This window comes from Sodiomyces alcalophilus (genome assembly GCF_042370955.1).
Source record: "Sodiomyces alcalophilus JCM 7366 unplaced genomic scaffold ACRALscaffold_2, whole genome shotgun sequence".
NCBI classification, from domain to species: domain Eukaryota; kingdom Fungi; phylum Ascomycota; class Sordariomycetes; order Glomerellales; family Plectosphaerellaceae; genus Sodiomyces; species Sodiomyces alcalophilus.
The window spans coordinates 3,467,351-3,485,244 of record NW_027263533.1 but is presented as its reverse complement, the minus strand read 5'-3'; the positions used below and the strand labels follow the sequence as shown (position 1 = coordinate 3,485,244).

The window sequence follows — 17,894 nt, the reverse complement described above, 5'->3', positions numbered from 1 at the left end:
GCCCATGGTTCGAAGAACAAGTTCAAATAATCGCCCATGGGCTCGATAGCAGGAAGACTAAGGTGTCGATAAACCTTAGAGGGAGCCGCGAGTAACGCGGCAATAACTCGGGGGATTCGTAGGGATAGAAGGACGAGTTAATACAGCAATGTCCGCTCCAAGGTGCGGACTGGAAGCCAGACAAGGGTTGGAGAGGAGCGAGGTTGAAGTTGGGAGCGCAAGAGACGCGCTAAATTCCCACTTTCTGGGCTTCCCCACAGAATAGGGGAAGGATAGGCAGAATATTCCCTTATACGAGCAAGGAACTGGGAAGAATTGAATATATTCATATATCGTGAAGGATACGCCCCGTAGATATAGCGACTTAAGCAGGACGCTTGGACGTTATTGCATCAGCATGATGGAAGCTGCAGCACACTGGTCAAGTGTGGAGCAATTACGTAAGGCTGATTGAGTACAATGTAAAGTACCTACTAATGTACCCGGTTCAGAGCTCGGAGTACCTATCCGTAATATCTTGTACTCTCTCTTCCAAGCTCCTATGTCGTCACTTGTGCCAAGAGTGCCTGGTGGGGATAAGGTACATACGTTGTGCCTCGATTCCGTCCAATATCTCGCCTTCCCGAGTTACATCCAGATACATCCATTTCGTGCGAGGTGCCGTGTCAACTTTGCTCTCGTTATACTTTTTTTCTTTCATTTCTTTCATAAACTCTTTTCTTAATGCGGCGAACAAGTCTTCTACCTTATTGGTGTCCCGGACGGCTATCTGACACCTTTTAACTCTCTCTTTCGCTACTCCCAACTTCCGAAGGCAGTCGATTGCAATCACGCGGCATCAACACCAAGTGTTCCCAAAGTCCGAGTACGGGCTGGTCACTCAGGACGACTAGACGGTTTGATAAATCAGACCAGGCCCCAACCTTGCCAGACCTCATTTCTAGGTATCATAGTTCCCTGTCCGACGTCGCCGAACAACCATGGCGGACCAAGGAGATTTCGATATTGGACAGCTGTCCTCAAGTCAGCAGGAAGCTCTGGGCCAGTACACCCAGGTGACAAACCAGGAGGTGAAGGACGCCATTCCTCTCTTAGAGCGCTCACAATGGAACGTTCAAGTCAGTATTCGTCTTTTCTTTTTCTTCCTATGTCGACCTTTTTTTCTGCGCTGGCGGAAATGACTGAGCAAGAATTAACCTGCAGCCACGTAGATTGCTATCGCCAAGTTCTTCGATGGCGAGGGCCCCGATCCCGTCGCCGAAGCCATGGCTCAACAAGACCAAGACCTACCCCGAATGGCAGCGAGGCACGACAACCTGCAAGAGAGCCTATTTCATTCCGCCTCACAACCCCGACGATCGAGACGACAGGCACCTGACCCTGCTCCGCGAATTGTCCCTCAGCCGCCCAGGATCCACAGGCCTCCATTCCTGATCGGTCTGCTCCTGGCTCCGTTCAGCATCGGATACAATGTGGTGTCTAGAATCTTCCGCACCGTGTGGTATCTGCTGTCCTTCCTTCCGGCGCCCATACGGCCGAGGGCGCTGACGAACGGGGCAGCGAGGGGACTGCGTAATACCACTGGCCGGCGGATGCTGATGCCGCAGGACACCGCGGCTAGGTTCAAACGGGAGTTTGACGAGGAGTTTGGCGACAACGAACTGCCATGGTTTGAAGGCGGCATTGCCCAGGCGCAGGATGCAGCGAAGAAGGATCTCAAGTTCCTATGGGTAGTGCTCATGTCGCCAGAGCACGACGAAACTGCTTCTTTCACACGAGACACTCTCTTGGCACCAGAGGTCGTCGACTTCATCAAGGATCCGGCGAATAATATCATCCTATGGGGAGGTAATGTCCTCGATTCGGAGGCGTACCAGGTTGCGCAGGAGTACAGCTGCACCAAGTTTCCGTTCTCGGCGCTGGTCTGCCTAACGCCTAAGGAAGGCAGTACGCGGATGAGCATCATCAAGCGGTTGGCGGGTCCGATGCCCCCGTCGACGTATCTCTCGGAAGCCCAGACAGCGATCAACAAGTACGCCCCGGACCTAGAGGGTGCCCGGGCCGAACGGACGGCACAGGAGGTGTCTCGGAATCTGCGGGATCAACAGGACTCGGCATACGAGAGGTCACTCGCCAAGGATCGGGAACGCGCACGACAGCGGCGCGAGGCAGAGAAGGCGGCGGCAGAAGCAGCCAAACGAGCTGAGGAAGAGGCGGCGGCAGCAGAGCGATTGGAACAACAGCGCGCAGACTGGAGGCGGTGGAAAGCGACGACGATTGAGGCGGAACCGCCGGCAACGGACAAGGAAGTGGCACGGATCGCACTCAAGATGCCCGAATCGTCGGGCGCAGGGAGGATCGTCCGGCGGTTCCGTAACTCGGCAACCTTGGAGTCACTCTACGCTTTCGTGGAATGCTACGATATTCTCGGGGAGGGAGCTGGGCAGGATTCGAGGCAGCAGCTTCCGCCTCTGGACTACAAGCACGAATACCGGTTTCAAATTACGTCGGTCATGCCGCGGACCGTCTACGAGCCCAGCGAGGAACAAAGCATCGGGGAGACGATTGGAAGATCGGGCAACCTTATCGTAGAAGAGATCGGGCCAGATGAGGATTCGGAAGTGGAGGATGAAGCGACATGAAGGTATCCGGACTCAAGATGCATTACTAGATGCGTCGGGGTTGTGATAAAGTAGGATGTCATGAAGCAAGAGACGAGGGTTACGTTCGTCCACCCCAACAAGGCAATTGATTTGTCAGAATAGTGTCACAGCGAAAATAAAACCATCTTTACTTCGATCGGTCGGTGCGATCATTAAGAGACGAAGCGAGCGGGAAATATTACATATATCTCTGCTCCAGTAGCAAAGGAAGCCACCGGGGCGAAGTGGGACAAGAATCGCATCATACGGCGCTGGCCCGGAGCTTGAGTTTGCATAAGAACCAGTCAGGAGGCGGTGCAGTCACGCAGTGTTTCGTCCAGACAATGCCGAGACACTGGAGGGAGCACCGGTTACAGAAAGCAAAGCTGCCACTAGTGTAGTGTGGTTCAAGATGGAGATCTCTGGGAGACATGCTTGCCAAGTTGGGGGACTGGAGCCGGAATGATTCGTCAGATACCACGAAGATCACCAGTATGGGTCGCGGAGGATACGCGTATAGGTTGGGGGCTTTGATCGCGACGCAATGTCTGACGCGGCACGTTGTGCACGCGGACATGCGTAGGTATATTGCAGATTTGGAAACATACAAGCAGATATAAGCATCCTGACAGGAAAAGCCCACACTCTGTCTCTTATTGTATGTTTTTCAAAGGATCGTTATTCCTATTCCCACTCTTCCCGACTCTTCGCGACGAGGTCGAGGCTATCGGAGACATTGTCGAGAGGGTACTGGGTACGTTTATAGGTACGTACGTTGTAGGTACTACTGTACGAAGTGCGTTGTACTTTGTGAATTGAGAGCCAAGAAATATCACCCACACTGACCAGAGCTTCGTAAGTATGTACCTACAAAATACGTACAGTACCTGCAATAGCAAAGCTCACGGCAACAGGCCAGTACATCGTCACGCGCACACGACGTTACGCGCTGACCCGAATTGTCTATGCAATACCGGGGCCAAGAGCCAAGAGCCAACTCAAGTGACCTCTTGTACCTAGGAGCCAACTTCATCCTCCCCCCTTTTCTTCGATACTTATGATTACGGAACTCGCCCGGTTTGTTGTCAGGGGCCTCTTCTGATTGCGGTCGCGTCGCATCCTGCATCATTAGATACGCTCGCTCTCTCTCCGTGACAACTATACCCCGACCACTGCGCTTCGAAACCCAACGTTTTGCAATCTAGTTTGGTGACACGGACAGAACAAACATTCAAAAGGAGTCGGGGAAGACGGCAGAAGGAAGACGGCAGAGGGAAGAGGGAAGAGGGAAGCTGCGAAATTACGAAGCACTTTATCCTAACCCCGTCGCACCAACAGCTAGATCCACCGCAAATCGCCAATTACCGCCACCATACCATACCATACCATACATACGAATACCTACACCCCTACTTGCCTAGCTAGGCTACCGAAGCCCGTTCCCGCGTTATCGCCTGCTAGACATTCCACGTTCTTTTGGGCCAACGCCGCCAATTTGATCCCTCTTGTTCGTTGCGACTTGGTCCATAGGGTGTGCCCGCGGATTCTTGAAACGCCATCCCCCCGCAACGTCGACTGCCCATCCAGTCGACCACCATGAAGGGATTTGGCATGAATCGTTTCATAGGGACCATCAAGAAAAGGACAGGGACCGGACTTGGTACGAAAACCACACCTTTTTTACCTTGCTCTATCATACGCCGCCTTGTTGAACTGGAAAACTCAAGAAGCCTTGCGGATCGGTGCTGATGATGGGTATTGCGTGGCAGCTGGGCAGGATACGAACGGCGCAGCTTCATCGCAGGATGATACCCCCCAAGCCGTCGCGGTTCGGAATGTGGTAAGTAGCTGGAGAGTCTGCCTGCGTTTCGAGTGCAATTCCCATTTACTGATTACCTCGTGCCTGTAGAAGCTATTTTGCGAATCCGAAGGTACGAACAGACAGGTACGCTCCCGCTCCCTCCATAGAGGTCTCACGCTCTTTGCCTTCTTTGTCTTGTTCTCGTCGCCTCGACATCTTCATCTCGACATTGCCATGATGATTCCGAGGGCGAACAACAAGGAACAAAACCGGGAAAAACAAGGATCTGTGGGCTACGAGACTTAGGCTGATGGCGGGAATGATACGATACGTAGGGCGATGAGGTTCTCTTCCTCCCTCTCATCGTGGAAGCCGCCGAGTCGGCCCCAGCTGCTGCTGCCGAATGCGCTCGATATATCCGCAAATACCTCTCGAAAGACTACTATACCAAGCCCGGCTACCAATACAATGCCATCATGCTCATCCGCATTCTGACCGACAACCCCGGTCGCAGTTTTACCCGAAACTTTGACAAAAAGTTTGTCGATACGACCAAGGATCTGCTCAGGATGGGCAGGAACCCCAACGTCCGCCAGATATTGATGGAGACATTAGACGGCTTCGAGTACACCAAGATGGATTACGAGGGTGTGGCCCATCTCGTTGCCATGTGGCAGAAGGAGAAGGGTCGGGTGTTGAAGTACTCCAAGGTAAGCAGCTGCCCTACCTATACGTCTGCTGTCCATCTCCCGTCTCGACGCCAGACTCACACGAGCTTGGAGCTTGGACAGGGTCAGCAGGGACCGCCTCCGACGCACTTCCAGGCCCAACACGTGCCGAGTCCTGATCCCGCTCGCGCGCAAAACTACTTCGCCCGCCATCATACCAACAGGCGGCTGCCCAGCCCCGCGGAGCTCGCCAGTCGCCTAGAGGAAGCCCGTACCTCGGCCAAACTCCTGGTCCAAGTGGTCAACAACACGCCTCCTTCCGAGTTGCTCGACAGCGATCTCGTGAAAGAATTCGCCGACCGGTGCCAGAGCGCCTCGCGAAGCGTGCAGCTTTACATGGTCGCCGAGGACCCTGCTCCCGACAACGACACGATGGAGAGCCTCATCGACGTCAACGAGCAACTCCAGACCGCGCTCAACCGGCACCAGCGCGGCGTCCTCAGCGCGCGTAAGCAGCTCGGCGTCAACGGGAACAGCCCCTCGAACCCTTCCTCCCCGCAACTGTCCAACGACGGCCAGACCCCGCCTCCGGCTCCTAGTAGCAGCAACAGTCGACCCCAGCTCCAGTCCCATCCGTCGTCCTCGTCCTCCTCCCGAGGACCGGCGCCGCAGCCCCCTCCCGGCCGTACGCAGCTCCCACAGGGCCCCAAGTCCAAGGGCAAGGAAGTCGAGCAGTTTGCTCCGCCGCCAGGTCCGCCACCAGCCGGGGCCTCCTCTGCTTATCCCGACGAGAGATCCTCCGGGGAGGATGTGGCCGGCGAGGATCCGTTCCGGGACCCACAATTCCAGTCGTCTACATACTACTCGCCGGGGAACACACAGTCACACCCGGGGGATGTGTCTTTCTCCGAAGCCGGATCTTCTGGCCACCAGCGCCTCGCGTATGAATCGTATCATCCAGGTTTCGGCGAAAAGACGGCAAGTTACGGCGCCCGCCAGGATGGTGCGGTGGACAACATGGCCATGCACGGCGCGGGTGTCGGTCAGGGCCAAGGGGGTTCGAGTCGCAGCGCCCGAAAGGACGACGACATATACGAGGCCGATGATTTGTATGAACCGAGACATGGGCGGTAAATGATTTCACTCTTCCACGGGCAGGCTATAAGGCCTTCGACCTGTACTTGAACAATATTGGGTGGGGTACTTGGGCTTTCTTTCTTTCTTTTCCTTTTTTTCATTCGAACTTGGGATATGGAATTCACGATTCTGTCAGGACATTTTGGTCATGTACAATGTAATCTTGGACACTTTCGACACTGAGCATAGCAGCGATAGCAGAGCAAACCGACAGGCGCGATTTGAAGATATGAAGCTTGCATGTGCTATAGGAGGAAGTAATGGTGGTCAGCGTGGCGCAATTGCACTCATGTTCTCCTTCCTGTCAGCTCTCGGTGTGCTGTATGGCTACTCTCCCTTGCACGGCCGATTCAGGAGCGGCATACCCTGTTAGGTGTGCGACAGCGGGGGTTGAAGCTCGATATAAACGTTGCGTACCTCGCTTGCCCGAATGATATGCATGCATAGTCACTGTGTATACAACGTACATATATGGTATATGTATACTGGAATCTCCCCATCTAGCGGTGACGGCAACCGCATGACTCCGCCTGGAAAGAGATGTGGCTGGTATGAATGCGAGAGGGCCTGTGGTACGCTGGCATCAACATGACTAGCATCCACACAACACCGGCCCTGCCCTGCATGAATGTGCGCATGATGTAGGAATAACAAAGTAATTAATGCGAAAGTAAAGAAAAGGCGAGGATGTGCCGCGGCAAGTTGACCCGGGGCTCCCACTGATGCATTCGCGTCGACGGAGCCGAAATCGGAAAAGGCCCTCTGACGACTGCCCCGGTCAATTCGGATTTGGGAAAGCTGCATTCGACACCACTACAACTCTTGGATGGAATTTGGCGACATTGTCCGTTGTCGGACAAGTGCAACATAGGAAGATATACTCCGCACAGATTGATATCGTATGACGATGGATGATATCGTGCGTATGAAGCTGTCGCGATACTGACTTGATCCGAGATGATTACTCCGTAGTGCAACGGTCCCTAAATGCTGGACCGGCCCGCGGGGGTTTCGGATCCGTTGATACAACGCACTTACCAAATACTGGCTGCTTGGCGATTGGCTACGTATCAGAAAAATGCGGGGAGGAGGTGAGATACTAACGGTTATACGCATATACTCCGCTTTTGTGAAATTATGCGTGGAGGTTGCATATCGTGATTTTTGGCGTCTTGAAGTCTCGATAAGCCAATTTGTCGTTGCCTCGCTGAACTACGGAGAAATTGATTGGCCAACAGGCACTACAACGTAAACTTCCTTCGGGTCGCTTATTTCCTTATATGGACATCTTTGCGAACGACCAACGACCTTCCGCCCTTCGTCCGTCCACATTACTTTATAGTGTCACTCGGCCTTATACCTACCTGTTCATCCGATCGTCCGTCTCATCAAACTCTTCGGTCGACACGCCTAACTCTGCCCTCGCGCTTGTCTATCTATCCTTTGCTTTTCGACACTTGTCAGCTCAAAATTGGGGAACATGCCTGCCTCATCCTGGCTTCTATCCCGTGCCGCATGATACAACAACTCCCTGACTGCTGAGCTCCCTAATCGGCCGAATCGCAATCTCCGCTCCCGGGGGTACCTTCGTGGTACACAATACACAATGGGTCTGCTTGCTTCGCGCATGCGGATGCGCGCTTTACCGCCGCCCAGTGCCACCAATATCGCCCATTCATAGGTAAATACATACATACACAGTAGACCCTTTTACTTCCCACGAACCCACCCTGCCCCTTGTCTCCTTCGTCCTTGATGATAACACTTCAACAAGGCCTCCCTTATATTCCCCCAAGGCAAAGCGGCCCCCTCTTGCGCAGGGCTTCGAAGTTTCCCCCACCCCGTCGTCTATTGGGTCCACTTTCGGTGAGTATGAATCCATTCTACGCGCAAGGTCCCAGCCCGTCATCTTCGACCCTATCACTGCTTTCCTGTCCCTTTCTGTTATTCACTCGTGACATTCGCCTCAATTAGCTTAGCGCCTCCCGCGCCGGGCTGATGGATGGTCTCGCTACTCATTATCCCACCCTTCGATCTTATATAAGTACTTCCCCAAAATCATATGATGGATACACCCAGCCCTATCCCTAGCTCTCTCTCCAGCTGTGCTGTCAATCAGCCCTCCCAGTACTTTCTCTCTTTCTTCTCTTCCATACCTCCATGAAGGAACCGTCGTAGCCCACGTCTCCTTTGCTCTTTGGCCTTCTCCCCTCATTGGCGAATGGCAACCTCATCCTCTCTTCAAGGTTCTTCGCCAAGATGGTCGCTAAGCGACCTGAGCCCTGAGCTCCTTGCTCTTATCATCGAACATGTGAGTGATAGCAATGGCCAAGTTTGCGAAAGTTTTGTTGTGGTCAAACAAAAAAAAAAAAATTGGCTGACCCTTCTCCCCATCCGCAGCTTCGCGATGTCGATGCTAGGTCTGTAGCCGTGGCTCGATGCCTTTGTGCGAGGCTAGAGGCTATCGCTACTCCCATTCTGTTCCGTGTCCTGCACTTGAACAAGAACATCGTGTCGCCCGACGCCGAGTCACGCTATCCCGGGCTATTCTCGAATATCGCTGCCCACACCCGCCACGTAGTCATCCGCACCTATCTTGACCCTTCGGGCATTAATAAGGTGTTGGACACGGCCCGAAGCCTGCTCTCTGTGCGGTATGATGCAGAGAGCCGCTTTACTCCCTCCGACCTACTGGGTATTCCTCTCACGCCTCCTTCTTTCAGGTGGCAGTACACCGACGCCGATTACGACCACGGCAACAGGTTCTGGCTCCCGTTCGACCTCCTCGATTGCCACCGCAATGACCTGCGGCGAATCAGACTACACGTCGAAAATCTGCCGCTCTGCGAGTTCGACATCCAACAGCAGGATACGTACGTCCGAACCATTCCGGCCGATCTCCTCGTCACCTTGAAGATGGCCAGTCCAGCCCCGCCTCTCATTACGAACCTCCACTCTCTTAAGCGCCTCCTCCTACTGTCGAGGCGTCTGGAGACTTTCCACTACGAGGGAAGGGGCCAGGGAACCAGCTTCAAGTTTCGGCCGGGCGAGCGGCTGCCCCCGTTCAAGCACCTCGTCTTGCGGTCCTACGACTGGGACCATGCGAAAGACGAGACGGCGGCTCATTGGGACTTTTCCAACCTCAGGTCTCTGGACCTGGATCTCGTCCCCATCTTCAAATTTCTGTCCTCGGTCGACCCGGCAGATCTGGCCAACCTGCGGCGCCTCCATTGCGAAGACTACAGCGCCCATCTTCGGGTTGATAATCGCCAGCAAGCAACGAGGGGCCTCCACCTCCTCGTCAAGTACCACATCCGCGCTCTTCACACCCTGAGCATTACCTGCCACGTCCGCTCCTTTCCCATCGACGCCATCCTTGTCCACTCCTCGTCCCTGCGCGTCCTCCGCTTCCGAGACCACGTCGGCTTTAGGGACGAGTACTACCGCTGCCCCACGCTCTCCCCGCCTGACGTTGCCACTCTCGGCCGGCACCTCCCTTACGTGCACACGCTCGAGCTCGACATGGATACGGCCCTCTGCGAACCGGTTAGCTTCCTCCGTGCCGTCTGTACCTTTCGCAGCCTCCGCCATCTCACCCTCCACGTCCAGACGGTCGTTAACCCGCTCGACGACATTGACCCGGACGCGGACCCCGACCACAGCGCCGTCCTCCAGATGCTAATCTTCCTCCGTCGCTGCAAGGAGCAAGCGGCCGAAGAGTGGGTTCACGGCCCGGCGCAGGCAAGAAAGGGACTGTTGCCTGTGGCGCCCTGGTCCCGCATCACCATTACCGTGGGCGGCTGGCGCCACGTCATGGCTCGCCGTTTCAGTACGGCCTGGCGCGAGCAAAACGAGAAGGGCATCTATGCAGAACGTTGCTTCGTTGCGGAACGATACGACGAGGGCAACCACTTGAGACTCACCGAGCTGGGCCTTGTCGAAATGAGATCCGCGTCGTCAACCCCCGAAGGATCCATCACGAGCGCCGACAACTCGTAAACGGTCTAAGCCTTGCCAATGAACCCTTCACACTCCGTCATTAATCACTTTCATGCCAGACCACTCTCCTGTCCATCATTCGAATGCATCAACGGTACCGAATGGCGTTCTTGGCGCATGATATCGTCGCCCTGGATTACCTATCAAATAGATAGATATAGAGGAGGTGGTTTTGAAAGTAGTGCTTCGTACGGACCTCCTTCGCATTATGAAGTAGGTTCCTCGACATCTTTCAGCAGTACTGGCAGAGCTGCACCATCTGATCGCTTCAAGGGGTACAATCTCCGAAATTCCCAACGAGCTACCGCATGATAGTCGCTTATTATTACCGTAGCTATCATCCCGCTATAGACGTATGTACGTACCATGTGTACGAATACATTAGTGGTACTGTCAGAATACTAATATCGTACGAAGTGTGACTTGTGTTCATTGCAGACTATGAAAGAGTACCAGTCTACGATGTTAAATATATAGGTAAAAGAGGGGAAATGACACTGTGATACATCTAATAGAAGTACCGCCGTATTCGGAGCAGTGTATGACGTGGCTCTGCGAATATAACCCATCGGGCTTACGGGGTCTTTGGGCATAAATGCCTGACACCCCCCCCTAGAGCCGCAGGATTAATCCTGACGGTTCTGATCGAATTAAAGCTTAAAATCTAGGGTATTTGAGCCTAGATATTAATCCAAAGGTTAACGGCTTGTTAAACAGCTCGTGCCTTGTTGTGATCCTAAAATAGCGGTTAAATTGACCCTAAAAACAACGTGATAATTATCACATAATTATAGTCAATTTAACGATCGCGATTACGATCGTAATCTAATCCAAACCACCCTTAAGTCGATAGTAGTCGATCCGCTTAAACTAAGCCGGCAGGGCTCTTTTCTATCCTAAGCATCTTAACGAACATAGCGTGCTTTTACGGCGGTAACGCCTTTATTATCCTATCGCTGACTATCTTATTAGTCGCGATCTAATTAATCACGATCTCCCGGCGTTATATAATCTACCGGATCTATAGGGCCTGGATATCAAGATGCTTTAATTTCGACGTTACCTATAGGCGCGGGCTTTCTAGTAGCTAACGGGTCTAGTTATTATCGTAATAGATAGTAATAGGGTTAACCTTAAAGGCTAACGTTAGGTCCTTTATTAATCGTAGCGTCGCGATATACTACCGGGCGGCGGCGCTTAGAGCTACGAGCTCTGCTTCGGTGCTTAATATAATAACACTCGTTTACTTATTCGCCTTCTAGTCGATAGGGCCTCTAAAAAGCATAGTTATATATCCCTGGGAGCTATACCGAGTCTTACGATCGTCCCTAAAGGCGGCGTCGCTTATATAAAAGAGGGCGTATTTGGCTAGGGTTTTATCGGAATCTCGTGGCCTAAAGGATAGGCAGAGGGACCTCGTTGAGTCGAGGTACTTAAGGCACCTGTTAGCGGCTTCGTGGTGCTGACCGGATAGATTAGTGGCGAATTCGGCTAATCTAGAAGCAGCCTTTACGATATCCGGCCTTATTTAATAGGCGGCGTAATTAATCGATCCGACTTTTTAAAGATATAGGTGGATAGAGTCTTCTAACGCCTACGAGCTGTTCGGTTCTAACGTATCAGGAAAGGTAAGCGGCGTGGTGACCCTCTGGCTAGTAATAATATTTAACGCCTTTATCTTTTCGGTGATATAGTTATTAAGTAATAACTATAGCTTTCGGCGTTAACGATCCCTTATAACCCTAATACTAAGGAACCACTTAATAGGACCTAAATCCCGGATCTAGAAGCGTTCCTATAGCTGCTTAATTAGATCTTCGGCGGCGTTAATATGCTCTTTTCGATATAGCAGCACTATATTATTAACGTAAAAGAATATAAGCAGCTTATCGCTTTAGAAGACGTAATCGTCCTCCTTTAACTACGTAAGACCGCACTTACCTAAAATAAAAGAGAGCTCCTGGTGCTATAGCTTCGGCGATCGGCGTAGCCTATATAGGGCCCGGCGTAGCCGGTTAATTCCACGGTTCGATAGGCGTAGGAGGCTTAAAAACGGTTCTAATCCGGCCTTATTAGTGATATATGCCGCGGCTTATAAGATATTCTATCCCGGCGGGTCTTTAACGTAGACCTCTTTATTAAGGCGGGCGTTTATAAACGCGTTAACGGTATTAAGTTAGCGGGTCTCTAAATCAAAGTAGGTAGTAATAGCTATAAGCTGTTACGGGCTAACCCCGTGGAGATAATCCGGTAGAGCACCGGATCTTCCGACTAATCATAGTATACTCCTAGTAGGTCGCCGCGATATTATATTTAGGTCGTAGGCACCTATAGAGTTTTCCCCTTTCCTTCTTTTCTCCTTAGCTTTAGATAATTTAATTATTCGGCCTTACTTTATAAATAACTTATAACTAGCCGCTTATATATCTAAAGCTTAGCGAAACCTATACGCTACGCTAATAAAGATAGACTATTACTTCGATCCACCTCCCGGCGCTCCGTCACGCCTAGCGGGCGAGTCGCCTAAGGCTACGGAGTAGAGGAGGGAGATTATTAACCCTCTATAGACTTAAGTCGCGACCTTAACCACCCAGATCTAAGAATAACAGAACGCTATTAACTAGCTATTATAGGCGATATAAAACTAATAACGTATAACCACGCCTTATCTCGCTATACTATCGGAAAAGACTATATAGGGCCCTTAGCCGCCTATTACTACGCCTATACCCGATATAACGCCTATTCCGAACCTTAGGACTAAAGCACTTCTATTACCCTAGAAGTTTAATAGTAAACGCTCCGAGTACGCGAGCTAGTTATCCGAGATTCGCGAAAAGCTCCTACTCGATTAATATCTCTTCTAAAACGCTTACGAGAAGTGGTATTTTATTAACGCCTACTTAGATAAAGCTCCCCGCCGCGTTATCGCCTCCTTCTAGGCTATAGGCGGAACTAATAATTAATACGACCCCGAAGACTTCCTTAATTACCTTAACCGTATATATAAAAACGTGAATAAATAACCCCGCGCGGCTAACGCCCTAAGAACGTTACGCTAGCGTAAAAACTAAGCGTTTAGAAGCTTTATACCCGGTTTCGAATAATAGCTTATTATCGCTAGGGGAGGTTAATAGGATAATATTATAAAGATCACGTTCCTAGAGGGAGCTCTTAGTAATCGCCTCCGCGCCGCCCTTATTACCACGAAACTACTAAATAATTATTACGCTTAAGTAACCGAAATATAAAGCATCGCTTAGAGACTTAAAGCCCTCGCTATAAGGCTATAGTTCGGCTAAGCGCCACGTAATAGTAATAATAATAGTTACGCTTATAATCACGACGGCGATATAAAGATAGGAGGAGTTAATTAAGTATAGACTAAGAAAAAAGAGATAAGAGAGTGCTATAATTACGGAAAGAAAGGATACCTTACTAGAAGATACCGCTTAAAGAAAAAAGACGCCGAGGATTATAAAGAGAACCGCGTAGCGAAAGTCTTAGTAGCCTCGGATAATAAGACGATCTATACGGGAGTCACGGATAACGATAAAGACTCGGAAAAAGAATAGCTTTAGTATAAAAACAGGCACTAAAGCCTACTATAAAAGAATAGAGGGATTAGAAAGAGTTTATATTATAGTCGCGTAGTAGTTATTTAGCTCTTATATAAGCGCGGATTAATAAAAAGTTAATTACCGCTTTTATAGATACTAGATATAACTATTATATAGCTATAAGTAAATATCTTATAAAGTCCCTCCGCCTCCTATTAGTCGATAAGACTAAAAGACCCCTCTCGGGGTTCTCCGATACTATAGGGTCCACGAAGAGTTCCGGTATCGCTATATACGATCTTAAGATCAGTGGATATATATAACGACTATTCGCTTATATAATACTAGGATTAGATTATAATATATTCTTAGGGAAACTATAGATAGAATATAACGATATTACTTATTACACGAAAAGATATCGCCTTTATTATAGAGTAGCCCGGATAGATGTCTAACTCTAAGGCGAAGAAGAACCCGATAATATTAGAGCTATCCGTGGAGCTTAAGTGGTGACCGGGTTAGTATTCGCCGGTATTATATAGCGATTATAAAGGAGATAACGGTTCGGTAAAGAGGAACTCGCGCTTTACGCTATTAGTATTAAGGATATCGATAAGGCCCTTTAAGGTAAGTCCCTAGTCGACCCCCGGAAGTATATCCTAGAAGAGATACTATAACGATTTCCGGACTTATTCTCCGACTTATAAGTAAACCGCCTTCCCCCTTATTAACCTAGGGTTAACTATAAAGTAAACCTTATATAAGGGCCCGACGGTAAGAAGCTAGAATTACCCTAGGGCCCTTTTTATAATATATCTAAAAAGGAACTCTTAGTCTTACGGAAGACCCTTACCGACCTTATCGATAAGGGGTTTATATAACCTAATAGCTTCGCCGCTAAAGCTTTAGTTTTATTTATAAAGAAGCTAAGAGGAGGGTTATAATTCTGTTATAACTACTATGCCTTAAATACGATTACCTAAAAAGACCGCTATCCTCTCCTACTAATCACGGAGATACTCCGAAACCTAAAGCGAGCTAAGTAATTTATAAAGCTCGATATAGTTATTACGTTCTATAAGATCCGAATAGCCGCTAGCTATAAAGCGAAGATAGCGTTCCGAACTTAATTCGGCTTATTTAAATAGTTAGTATACCCCTTTAGACTTAGTGGCGCCCCCGCGTCCTTTTAACGATATATTAATAAGACGTTATAACGCTACCTTAACGACTTTATTACTATATATATATTAATAATATCCTAATTTACTTAAGCGGATCCCTCCGCGACTATAAGAAAAAGGTTAACCTGGTACTATAATCGCTAAGCGACGCAGGATTAACGCTTAACCTAGTAAAGTACGAGTTTAGCGTGAAGACCGTGAAGTACTTAGGGTTTATAGTTACCGCCGGCTAGGGCGTTTTATACGACCCCGATAAACTAAAGGCGATCCGAGAATAGAAAGCCCCGACCTCGGTAAAGGGAGTCTAAAGCTTTCTAGGCTTTATAAACTATTACCGTATATTCGTGGAGAACTTCGCCTATATCACGTCCGCCCTAATAAGACTAATAAAAAAGGATCGAGTATTCTCCTAGGGTCCTAATAAATAAGCGGCCTTCGAAGAGGTTAAGAAGAGGTTCTAGGAGGAACCGATCCTACGATAATAGGTCTTAAGTAATAAGACCTTTATAAAAACTAACTACTTAGGATCCGTACTAGGAGGTGTATTAGTTTAAGAAGATAAATAAGGATATCGTTATATAGTCGCCTATTACTCGAGGCGACTTATAGGAGCTAAGTATAACTACCCTATCTATAATAAGGAGATATTAGCGATTATAAGTTATATAATATATTAAAAAGCAGAGCTCCTAAGTTATAGTCGCTTTATAATCCTATCCGACTATAAGGCCCTAGAATACTTTATAATAAAGAAGATACTTAATAAGAGATAAAGCCGATAGGCCGGCGAGCTCGCCTAATTCGACTTTATACTAGAATACCGTAAGTGTGCCGATAACTATACTACTAACGCTCTCTCGCGAAGAGAATAAGACGAACCGAAGGACTTCTCCGATAAACAGGAATAGGCGCGATATATATAGTTAATCCCTAAGACCTTAATTCCCCTAAAGATCCGCCTCCTTCGCGAATACCTATAAGTATTTAAAGCTAACAACGAATTATAACGGCTATAGGACGCTATAATAAAAAAAGATAACTAGTATCGCTAAGCTATATAAGCCGTATCTAAAGGCGATCGATAGTTTTCCCCCTTGTTAGGTCTCCGAGCCTAGATTACTAAATACAGGATCACCTTATAAGGACTACTAATATTCCGAGATCGCTTATAGGTACTAGGAGCCTAAGAAGGGAGCACGTTACGAATATAAGTAATCTAATCTATACACGACTCTACGATTAGAGGTTACCCGGGATAAGATAATATAATTACCCTTATAGCGAGACGCTTCTTCTAGCCGGGAATAAACCAAGACGTACGCAGGTTTATATATAACTATAACGTTTATAACTAGAGCTATACGTGGCGGAACGCTCGATAAGGACTCTTAAAACCACTCCCGATTCCTAAACGAATAAGGAGCGACCTATTAATAGACTTTATAACGGATCTGCCCCCCGCTAAGGAGAAAAAGTATAAATACTTATAGGTTATAACCGATCGACTTATAAAGGCTATTACCCTTAAAGCGATAGACTTTATAAAGGCGGAAGCTTATACCGAACGGTTCCTATACTATCACTTTCGGTTCTATAGTATACCTCGCTTAATCGTAAATAATAGAGGTTTTAACTAAATAAGTCGCTTTTAGCGATACTTCTATTAATTAGCTAAAATCGAATAACGATTAAGCACTACGTATTACCCCTAGACCGATAAAGCCACCGAATAAGCGAACTAAGAAGTATAGGCATACCTCTAAGCCTTTGTCTACTACGCCTAAGATAATTAGGATAGGTTATTACCCGCCGCCTAATTAGCGTTAAATAACTAAGAAAGCTTTACTACTAAGATAAGCCCGTTCTTCCTTAAACACGGATACTATATCGACCCGATCTAGATCTATAAGGAACTAAGCAGCGATACTTAGGAGTTTGTAGCCTATAACCTGCTTCGCTATCTCTAAGAAGCTATAGAGTTCGCCTAAGCCTTAATAGCGGCCACGTAGCTATAATAGGAAGAGTCGGCGAATAAGTATCGTATCCCCGGTAAACGCCTTTATAAAGGCGACCTTATATAGCTCTTACTCGCGAACTACTTTACCCTAAGACCGTTATATAAGTTAAGCTAGCTATACTAAAAGTATAGGGTTACTAAGGTTATTAACCCGCACGTTATAAAACTAAATATGCCTTTAAACGTATACCCGAGGTTTTATATAGACCTCCTACGATATATAAGCGAAGACCCGCTTCCTAGTTAAATTCTATATAACCCCTAACCCGGACTAATTTATAACGGCCTCGAAGAAGACGAATAGATAGTAAAGGAAATCTTATACGCTAGGAATAGGAGGGTAGGCAGGGGCGTAAGGAGAGAGGCGTTAGTAAAGTAGGAAGGATACGCCTAGATATCTTAGGAACCGATAGAGTCCCTATAAGAATTAACCGCCCTAGACCACTACGAAAAGAAGTATAGCCTAATTAAAGTTAATAACGGACTACGCGAACGGTATAAGAAGAAAAAGAGTTATAGGAAAGGCAGTAAGGGTTAAGTAAAGGTTAGGATAATAGTAAAGCTATCTATATTAATTAAGTCGGGGCGGATAAGCCCCGCCCCTAGCTACCGGGTTTAGGTATCGAGATTAACGTTATTATAAGCGTCCTCGCGACCGTTAACGCTTTTAGCGATAACAGGAGATAATATAGACGCTATAACCTTAGCCTGCCTATCCTTCTTCTTTCCCTTAAAGGACTCGACGTCCTTTACCTTAACACGAATAACCCCTATAATATTCTTAACCACCTATAAGAACCGGTTAAGCCAGCGTAGGCCTTTTACCCCTATAAAGGTAATCGTTACGCTAGGAATAGGCGTAACGATAATAGGAGGCGCCGTG

At 48.6% G+C, this 17,894-nt stretch overlaps 3 protein-coding genes across 3 annotated transcripts; all 3 read left to right on the top strand.

The window, feature by feature from the left end:
• The first annotated feature begins 641 nt into the window (after nucleotides 1-641).
• Nucleotides 642-2,817, top strand: ACRALDRAFT_1074990 (uncharacterized protein). The gene is made up of 2 exons (XM_071018306.1): nucleotides 642-1,118; nucleotides 1,212-2,817. The coding sequence occupies exons 1-2, from the start codon at nucleotides 981-983 to the stop codon at nucleotides 2,640-2,642; spliced, it is 1,569 nt and encodes a 522-aa protein (XP_070877387.1). The 5' UTR covers nucleotides 642-980; the 3' UTR covers nucleotides 2,643-2,817.
• Nucleotides 2,818-3,690: 873 nt separating this feature from the next.
• On the top strand, nucleotides 3,691-6,941 carry ACRALDRAFT_1080225 (uncharacterized protein). The gene is made up of 5 exons (XM_071018988.1): nucleotides 3,691-4,302; nucleotides 4,412-4,482; nucleotides 4,552-4,587; nucleotides 4,779-5,153; nucleotides 5,235-6,941. The coding sequence occupies exons 1-5, from the start codon at nucleotides 4,239-4,241 to the stop codon at nucleotides 6,243-6,245; spliced, it is 1,557 nt and encodes a 518-aa protein (XP_070877386.1). The 5' UTR covers nucleotides 3,691-4,238; the 3' UTR covers nucleotides 6,246-6,941.
• A 1,528-nt stretch (nucleotides 6,942-8,469) lies between these two features.
• On the top strand, nucleotides 8,470-10,247 carry ACRALDRAFT_2098461 (uncharacterized protein; the record flags this gene model as incomplete). Its single annotated transcript, XM_071022883.1, has 3 exons — nucleotides 8,470-8,559; nucleotides 8,649-8,902; nucleotides 8,972-10,247. 3 exons carry the CDS (start codon nucleotides 8,470-8,472, stop codon nucleotides 10,245-10,247), a joined length of 1,620 nt encoding a protein of 539 aa, XP_070877385.1.
• Between the last annotated feature and the right edge of the window lie 7,647 nt (nucleotides 10,248-17,894).